Source organism: Paramormyrops kingsleyae, chromosome 8 (genome assembly GCF_048594095.1).
Source record: "Paramormyrops kingsleyae isolate MSU_618 chromosome 8, PKINGS_0.4, whole genome shotgun sequence".
Taxonomy (NCBI): domain Eukaryota; kingdom Metazoa; phylum Chordata; class Actinopteri; order Osteoglossiformes; family Mormyridae; genus Paramormyrops; species Paramormyrops kingsleyae.
The window spans coordinates 34,436,952-34,446,621 of record NC_132804.1 but is presented as its reverse complement, the minus strand read 5'-3'; the positions used below and the strand labels follow the sequence as shown (position 1 = coordinate 34,446,621).

Below are 9,670 nucleotides of genomic sequence, written 5' to 3'. Positions count from 1 at the left end.
CCCTAAATCTAACAACTATTTAGAAAGAGAGCTGAATAAGCCTAGAAAGAATATAGCAAATAGTATTAGAACAAGACTTAGACTTAAACGTTCCACTGGGGATAACTGTGCGGATAACTTAAAACGGGGGAATCACAGCGCTGGACAGGGACAGATTGAAAATTCGTGTAAACACCCAGGTAAGCTGGTCAGCACAGATCGACGGCACAGAACGCGTCCAGATATTTACGTAAATGTACGTAGTTTAGGTGTAACATTTCTCAAAACTGAAAATCCAACTGTAATACAGCAGTGCACTAGGTTTAAACCACAAAATAATGGCGTAGATGCAGCAAGAATCCTGGACGATTTATTAAAACAATGATTTACCTGTATAATACAAAATGCACAGCACAAAATACACATCCTCGTTGATTAAGATAGCTTTTAAAGTAATGTGAATGGTCGGTATTTACGAATAAATATTGAATTTTGTGTGAATTACACAAAATATGTACACAAAATAATTCATGAGATTTTGGAGGAAAATAGGACTAAAGTAAACGATACACGGATTACAAGCAGCGCTGTATTAGGAAATATGTTTAAAATGCATAGCGTTGCCAACTCTCACGTATCTTGCGTGACTAACACGCTCACGAAAGAAATCTAATGGTAAATCTATATTATTCCATTATAAACCTAAACTTAGCTACATTAAAAGCGCTGGGGTACTTTACAAACGCTACAAATTATTTACAAGGTAGTAAAGTGTTACATACATGTAAATGCGAGTGGATGGTGTGTGCAGACTTGTCTCGAACTGAAAATCTCACGCCAGCGAGCTGATCGAAGTTGGCAACCCTGAAAATGTTAATTAGCGGACGCGATCGCACCTGTTTGCTCGCAGGGCCTATAAAATAGCTGGTGCTTCATCCACTCTGCCTGGAGTGGTTTATGATGCTCTTTAAAGTCTGTGAAATATCAAATTGCAAGCTTGCGCAGAGATTACCGCAGTTATGAATACCGGAACGCCTTATATAGGGAGTAAAATAAGCTTAATATCTAAAGCTCAGATTCGCTATGAGGGCATCTTGTACACAATTGATACGGATAATTCTACAGTGGCCTTGGCTAAAGGTGAGCGTCGTTTAATAACCGGATTACATATTCATACATAATAGAATGTTTGCTTACTAGTAGTCTCTAATAATTTCATTGTATTACTTTGTCGTTTCTTTTAGATGCGTGTGTTCGGTGAACTAAAATCTGGGCTCTCACTTCCCTTTGGGGTTTTCTGCTTTCATTCTGCATAGTGAGATCCTTTGGTACTGAAGGGCGTCCCACTGAGAGGCCGGTTCCGCCGAGAGACGAAGTTTATGAATACATAATCTTCCGTGGAAGTGATATAAAAGACATCACGGTTTGTGAGCCCCCTAAACTTCTCCATGGCTTGCCTCATGATCCCGCCATCGTTCAGGTATATATGAAATGTTGATCTGTTACTCGTTATTTGTAAGCTTTTCAATATAGAAGGTTTAAAAAAAAAAAAAAAAAAAAACACTCCGCAACCGGTTTGTCTGAAGTCTTCCCTTAGCAATGCTTCAGCCGCTTACCAGCCTCAAGCGTCCTACAGTCCTTATAGGAGCATGATACCACCCTACAGCCAGCTAGCTGCCAGCACTTTACTCAATCAGCAATATGCAGCAGCTTTGAGTCTGGGTAAGTTGGAATGTGTTTGCTTGCTTATGTAGTGAAGTTGGTGTTAGGCTGGCTTTGAGTTCCTTTTTTTCTGTCATTAAGTAATGTCTAAGGGGAAAATCCCTTTAAAACTGGAGATACCTTTATTTTGGGCCAGCAGATGGCAAAGCAACAGCTAGGGCTCAAATCCCAGAGGATTATTGGTGGCACACATTTAAAAACATCGCTTCTTCACTTGTTTATCAAGGCTAAAAGAGGTCTTGAGCTGAAGGAAAAAATTTTTTTTTTTCTTTTAAAAAAAAAAAAAAAAAAAAACGGAAGCTGTAGAATGAACGTTGACAAGGTTAGTCATCTTAAGCATGAATATGTAATTTTAGGAGCAGGTCTTCATGGTCTCCCAGTGAGAAGAGGTCCTATGGTAGAGCAAGCTGTGCAGACTTTGCCAGCTGAAAGCTCTGGGCAGAAGGTCCTGCCTTCTGCTCAGCAGCAAGACCATGAACCTGCCGGTGCCCCTCAGCACCAGGACTGCCCCCTGACCCAGAGGAGGGCTAATAGTAAGTTCTGCCCTTCAACTTGCAAAATACTACTTCACATGGTTCTCCTAATTAAATTGAATGAATTGCTTGTTTGAATGGGGGGGGAAATCTGGGAGTAATAGCCATGTCTTTGGGGTAATGTTTGTCATGACTCTAACATTGCCTTAATTGGCATTGGGTTTTGTGACATCAGTGTTTGAGTTCTGGAATTTCATTGAAGGTCAGATGCAGCGTGACCTTCAAGGATCTCAAGGGCAGAGCAATGAGAACAATCGAAGACCTCAGAGACGCCGGCAAGGTTAATGGTGCAAATTCCACGCAGAATTACGTTTTAGTTACCATGTCCAAACTGCACATAGCAATGATCTTAATGGTTTTTACTCTTCAATCGTTAAAATACTTTGATTCTGATTTAAGTGGTCAGATTAGTCTGTGGAAGATGAATTCAGAAGAGGGGAAGCTGAACTTGATGTCATGGAATTAGGTGTAGCTTTGCTTAAATGTCCTGTGTATCTTGCTATTGTCCTACGTGGTATATGCATTTAAATTGTAGCACTATAACTGAAAGGCAGGTTTGCACATGTCCCTGCTGAATTAGGAGCTAGACGACCCAGAAACCGTGGGAGGGGACAGATCATTGTGGAAAGCTCAAAGCCCAGCACTCTCCAGTTTGAGTCAGACTTTGATTTTGAAACTGCAAATGCCCAGTTCAACAAGGATGAACTTGAAAAGGAGTTGCAGGACAAAGAGGCTGTGAAAGGTACATGTCTGATGTTCAACCACTCAAGGTTGTCATTGCTTGTAAAACTATCACTGCTGTTATTGGAGAATTCTTCCTTTCCAATCAGAATCGGAGGAAAAAATCGACTCTGGGGTTGACACTCAGAACAGTGAAGGGACGGTGGAAGAGGACCCACTTGGGCCCAAGTGCTACTACAACAAAGCAAAATGCTTCTATGACAACATTTCATCAGAGTTGAAGTCCAGGTTAGGTTTGTGTGTGTGTGTGGGGTCCTAACTCCTAATTTGAAGGGGTCCAATCCAGTTTAACATGCTGGTATTTTGCAGTACACCTCATTTCTCCCTCAGGAGGACCACTTGGGCAGAAGAGAGGAAGCTGAATGTGGAGACATTTGGGGTCCCTGGCAGGTTCCTCAGGGGTAGGGGGTTCCGCGGGGCCTTTAGGGGAAGGAGGGGACGAGGCATTTCCCCACGAGGCCAGCCTGTGCAGAAAGTAGGCAGTGGAAGGCTGTAAAGGTTCGTGTGATGCTCACTAACAAGTCTGTTGACTTAATCCCATTAGTGGTTCCACACTAATCCTAGATGTCTCTTTCAGGTTCCTTTGTGCTTATCACCAGTGGGTGACTGCATATTCTAGCAAGAAATTTAAATTTTGGATTTTTTTTTTTTTTTTGTGAGGGTGGGTTTGACTGAGACACTTGAAGTTTATTTTTGGAACCCCCCCCCCCCTTAAGGGGATAAACCTACTTTTTTTGTATACTATGACTGTAGTTTTGTATGGTATTTAATGGGGAAAAGGTCAGCTTTTGTAAAGGTGTTTACTGATCCTTTTCATATATATATACAGAATTATGTATGCAGTATAATTACTTGCAATGGATTAAACCCATAAGTCCTTCCCTAGGTCTATAGACAAGTGCTGTTGCAAAAATTTTATTTTGTGAGATTTATTTCACCAATTGCCAATAAAAATGAGTAACTGTTTTGGTTTGGCCCAATCTGCCCTGCTCTAAAGAGAAAAAAAAAAAAAAAAAAAAAAAAAAAAAAGGCAGTGCATGAAAAGTATTGATTGATGTGCACAGAATGACAGGTCACAAAACAATGAGAAATTAACAATTCAAAGGCACTTTGACTCTCCAAGTATAGTGTCCAGACTATGCTTTCTTCTTTTTTTTCTCACTTTCTTCCTTTTCTTTCTCAATCTCTGAGACGTGGAGTTCTATTTCTTCTGCGCTCAGTAGCTGTCAAAAGAAACATTAAAACTGGTTGGCCCATATCCATTTATAATCTTACTGAGTAATTCACTTCAAATTCAGTTTTTTTTCCATATAGATCTATACTATATGGTGTATAGCTAACCTAGCATTACATACAACTTTTCAAGTTGTTTAACCTAGCTGCATTTCTACAACCAAATGTCCAGCATAGGCTTAGCAAATGAGACAATTCAAATTCAATAAACCTTCAGTGGTTCGTTGCGCTTCATGACTGCAAGCTCAATGTTCTTGCCTCCTGATTGTACGACCTGGAAACGAAAAGGTAGAAACTGTAGTAGCAGACAGTAAACTGGATGCATAATTGAGTGAACAAGACCTACACAGTTTGTATTGAAATGTTCTTCTGAATTTACTTATTCATGGTGAAGAGCTGATGCAAGCTATATTACTTTGTAATAAATGGTAAAATTTGCTTTGATGGCTATCAGGTTAACATGTTTCTCTAAAATAGCGAATGGTTACCTCTAGTAGTGCTTTGATGGCCAGCTTTATAGTTTTTTCATCTGACTCCATGTCTTCCTCCTCGTAGTTCTTTTCTAGAAATTCTCGTACAGTTTTTGCTGATCTGCCAATGGCATTGGCCTACAAAAACCATGAAAGCAAAGTGAGCAGATACTGACCTTCTGCCAAGGCTAATCTGACAGCTCAGCATAAGCCACTACACAATTCAATTTCAGTTTAGGAAAGCATATGAATATATCCCGTGTGTTATGCTTGGGCTATACAGTACTGCAGTGTAGCATAAGAACTATTCACCTCAGCAAGACATCATGTAAGTTTGCTATGAAAGCCCCAACACACAGGCCTCAGCTAAACCATGATACTTAGGGCCTACCTTCCATGCATGATATGTCCCAGATGGGTCTGTCTGGTACAGCTTTGGCATCCCATCAAAGTCAAAACCCATGATGAGAGCAGAGATCCCAAAAGGTCTACGGCCATTGCTTTGAGTGTATCGCTTAATGAAAAAAATGGGGCATGTAAGTTAGGTTAATAACAGAGGATAACTTGGTTTGGTCTGATTATGGAAAAACAAAATTGCTTGTTACCCTTTATTTTACATGTCACCATTCACAGTGTTAACCATGTCTTGTCAGTCCATGGGATTAAGTTAAAGTGGGGTATGTTTCCCGAAACATTTCCCAACATTAGCAACTTACCTAGATAGAACTGGGGGGTATTCCAGAAAGCTTGGTTAACTTACCATTTGGTAAATCTTAACCTCTGGGTTGATATACCCCAAACCCGCATACCATGAGTATGTCGGTTCCAAAACACCTGAGAAGAGTAAGTTCAATCAACCTCCTATTGGTTACCCAGAGTTAATGCGCGTGCACCGTGCATACATAAAGACGTTTTCAATTGATCGCCGATTTCACGAGTCAAAATGGAAAATCAAAGTGAAAAAAAGAGAGCGGCATACTTCACAGAGGCGGAGTTGGACGTTTTAATGCACGCATATGAGGAATTCAAGCCAATAATAATGAAAAAAGCAATACGGCTGCATCGGCTAAAGAAAGAGAGTTGGCTTGGCAAAAAATAACGGACAGAGTAAATGCGTGTTTATTAAATTGCAAATTTGACATCGCCTCCCCTTTTATTATAATGCAAAATAATTAAACACGTACCCCTCCGCATCCTTTTGACTGTTAAATCACTATGAAAGCATTTACTTTTCCTGCCATTCATTTCTTTAGGTTAAAATAACAATGTGTATCGACTAGGAATATATGGTTTCTTATTTAATAAGGTGTAATCCTTCTGGAGCCAGAAGAACTTTGAGCCAAGTCAAAATGAAACACAAAAACATTCCGCAAAAAGGTAATATTTGATTACACGATCACTGAACTATTTATTAAACACGATTTAGTATATTCTTTCTGTCATGTAGCTAATAGAAAAAAGGCTGAAGCCCGTCTAACTGGCGGGGGCCCACCACCACCTCCCCTCACCCCATCTGAGGGCAACCAGTGGTAACCAGCATTGTACTGTCCTGTAATGATTACCTATAGTTAGTGGAAAAAAGTAATGAGTTTGATGATTTTAACAAGGCAAAAAATTAAGGATACAAAATCAAGTTACCTGCACATTGATACTATGAATAGATTTCCTATTAACATAGTCTCCCTCATTTATTGAAGGAGCTTTAATAGGAATGTAGGTGCCATCAATGCACCCAATTATGAATGAATGAATGAATGCCTTTTATTGTCACTATACATGTATTACATGTATTCCAAATTACATTTGGAAACCCTGAAATAGAAAGTCATATATGGAAGTATCAAATCTGTGTGTGTGCAGGATGAATACATGTATAGATATAAATAGTATGACTACATATTAAATATGAATCATAGATTTTACTACAAAGGACAAACCTACCACTCTGTGGAATTCCTCTTTAATAACACGCAGAGCTTTATGGACAGGGAACTGTACAAACATGTGTAAGAAGCGTTAAGTACCAGACATACTGTGCGAACGGCTCTACACACAGTTGCCTTTCCCACATGCTCTGCGTCGCCCATATTGTACAAAAAATGCCCTGACGCAAAAAACCGAAGTGCTACAGTATGTACAGAATGTTTTCTGTGCTAAGCGCAGACCCGCGGTTTGGGTTTGTGACATTTGCAATATGCGGTTTCAAGAGATGTTAAGTAAATTAACGATTCTTTTGAAAACTGATAACATTTTTTCAAATAATCATTAGGAAATGAAAAGATATCAATACGCGGTCTTATAACTCTCTCCCGGCGAAAAAAACCTTGTATAATTTGTGCCTCCACGTCCACAGGATCGTCATCAAAAGGGCACGCCATGCTCAGTAACCTTCTGCAACAAACTGACCCTGGAACATAACCTGCTCAGTAGCAGGTTATCTTCAGAGAGTAAGCTGCTATGGTTACGTACATACCCAGAAAGTTAACCTCCGTTTTTGGAACCGAAAGATGAGGTTATCCACTAACTTACCCTTAAACTTACCCGGGTATGTCACATAACCTGCTTTCTGGAATACCCCCCTGTTCATTTGAATGGCTCCAACTATGTAAGTTGCTAACAGAAGTTTTTGGGAAACATAGCTCTGGATGGGAGAAAAAATCCTCTGCCCTTCCTAATGATTATGATAAAAACCTGTTTGATGCTGGATATGAAGCGTGTTATGTACTCCACAGTTACAGGGTCCTCCACAGTCAGTCTGTGACTCTGGCACTCCACTCTTGCCCTGTTAATGACAATTCTGGCATCTGCTGTAAGTCCTGGGGAGAGCACAAAATTATCATTTTTGGAACAGTAGCCATGTCTAAGGTACAGTAGTAATGGAACATGAGCCTTTTTGGGGGTGGTAGGAGGAACTGTAGATGGATTCTGTGTGTGTGTGTATTAGGGATGCAACGGTACTCTGTAAAATACCGGACCGTTCGGTACGCGCTGCACGGTCCAGTACGCCCTTGTGTACCGCGGTATTTCGGTTTTGCACTTCCTTTTGAAAATGGCGATTAATGCTTATCAGGCTCCAGTTAAACAGTAAGCGCCAATGAGCGAAAGCCCTCCACCGTGAGATATTGTCCAATCACTGTTGTGGCTCCACCCACTCGCCCTCTCACACTGACGTAACTGGAGCTGAGCTCGCAGCTCGGTACGCAGACGCAGAAAAAAAGAAAAACAAACAAGTATGGCCAGCACTAGCGGAACAGTTGAGAGGCAGAAGAAGCACCGGCTTCGTACAAATGTCCAGTATGGATTTTTTTCGGGTTCACTGTAGAATACAACGACCAGGGAGTCAAAACAGTTAATAGAAATGTCACTTTTCTACACTGTTTGTAAACATTGCCTAACACGTGTCCCATACGCTAATGGAAACACGAGCAATATGGCTAAGCATCTCAAGCGTAGTCATGCTGATATAACGGTTCCTGAACGGAGGACAGATGAAAAGGTAACTGCAGGTAAACAAGTGTCTATCGAAAAAGCTTTTCAATTAACAGACATACCCTGCTACATCCAATAAACATAAGAAAATAATCCGTGCAGTGGGAACGTTCATTGCTAAAGATTTGCAACCCTTTTCTGTTGTCGAAGATGCGGGGTTTTGCCACTTAATTAAAACGCTTGACCCACGTTATGTTGTGCCCTGCCGTACACATTTCAGCGACGTTATAATTCCCAACCTCTATGACAAGCACAGAGCCTCGAGTGGAATATAGAGTGTTTAGAGCACTTAAAGAGGCACTTTAACATTTTTTAAAGTATTTTTGTTTACATTTTGTAAGTTTGAATTTTATACATGTATAGATATTTTATACATAAATTCGAGGCAGTTTATTATTTGTTTTCTTGTGTTATTTGTAGTGTTGTATTTAAACCGAACCGAAACCGTGGCCCAAATACCGAGGTACATACCGTACCGTGAGATACCTGTACCGTTGCACCCCTAGTGTGTATGGAGCATTTTGTACAGGGAGGAAAATGTCAATTGGCCCATATAAAAGGAACTGGAATCAGATTCAGTTTACCTGCAAAAGCCATAAAAACATTGTCATCCAGGGCACAGATTTTGCGCACTGTCCTGTCATCTTGTAGTTTCGCCACCGATTTCTTCTCCACACCAAGTACAACAATATTTTTGCCCCTTACGCCAACCTAAAATATTACAGAACAATATTGTATTATGTGCACTTCAACAGGGCTGTAGCCAGGGTTTGAAAAATAGTGAGGTCCAGGAGCTGGGGGTGGGTCTGGTCAATCACATTATTGATACACCCACTTCATAAGCTGTTTATTATATTTTTTAAAGTAATAAGTTATGTTAAACGTTAGCCAAATCAAGCCAATTTTTATTCAGGGGAAAATTTAGCTTCAAATTTTATTTTTGGCTCTCAAAAAATTACCGGGGTCCGGACCTCAGTGTCCTCATAGCTGGCTACGTCCCTGCACTTCAGTATTTTCTATTTTTTAAAAACCGTTCATGCTATATTGTGCTTTATATATGCTTTAAAAAATACGATATAACCAAAAGTAAAACACCCAGGTGAATATTGTACATAAACTACAAGATCTCTAACGATAAGTTTATTTGAACAGCTATAAAATAAAATAATACTAATTTTGGTCAGGCTGTAATGCACTAAGTAGACACTGGTTTTTCTTTGAGGCCGTGACCATCTTTCTGCACTTACCGCCGTTGATCCCTTCTTTACAGCCTCCTGAGCGTATTCGACCTGAAACAGGTGACCGTCCGGTGAAAACACAGTGATAGCTCGGTCGTAACTCATCTTTGACAACAAAGAAACACTTTAAAATGAATGAAGTCAGAGTTTTCTGTGCAATCTATACAAAAAGCTGCCAAGGATCTTTCAATAACAAAACCGAAAGTGAATACTATCACAAAAGCGCAAATTCACTGCGCAACGCCTCTTCCGGGGATGTAAAACG

At 40.2% G+C, this 9,670-nt stretch overlaps 2 protein-coding genes across 3 annotated transcripts; one reads left to right on the top strand and one right to left on the bottom strand.

Annotated features, from left to right (window-relative positions):
* Positions 1-235: 235 nt before the first annotated feature.
* On the top strand, positions 236-3,941 carry lsm14b (LSM family member 14B). 2 transcript variants are annotated; one of them, XM_023790558.2, is made up of 9 exons: positions 236-1,119; positions 1,296-1,459; positions 1,566-1,701; positions 2,058-2,234; positions 2,437-2,514; positions 2,815-2,976; positions 3,065-3,203; positions 3,285-3,473; positions 3,553-3,941. In XM_023790558.2, exons 1-8 carry the CDS (start codon positions 999-1,001, stop codon positions 3,469-3,471), a joined length of 1,164 nt encoding a protein of 387 aa, XP_023646326.2. In that variant the 5' UTR covers positions 236-998; the 3' UTR covers positions 3,472-3,473; positions 3,553-3,941. The 2 variants fall into 2 exon arrangements, with proteins under 2 accessions (XP_023646326.2, XP_023646327.1); XM_023790559.2 differs by having other exon boundaries at positions 362-1,119; positions 3,306-3,473.
* Positions 3,942-3,997: 56 nt separating this feature from the next.
* LOC111832842 (proteasome subunit alpha type-7-like) lies at positions 3,998-9,647 on the bottom strand. Its single transcript, XM_023790561.2, has 7 exons — positions 9,415-9,647; positions 8,752-8,878; positions 7,370-7,494; positions 5,070-5,192; positions 4,697-4,816; positions 4,420-4,482; positions 3,998-4,198 (listed from the first exon to the last, which is right to left on the bottom strand). The coding sequence occupies exons 1-7, from the start codon at positions 9,508-9,510 to the stop codon at positions 4,112-4,114; spliced, it is 741 nt and encodes a 246-aa protein (XP_023646329.1). The 5' UTR covers positions 9,511-9,647; the 3' UTR covers positions 3,998-4,111.
* Between the last annotated feature and the right edge of the window lie 23 nt (positions 9,648-9,670).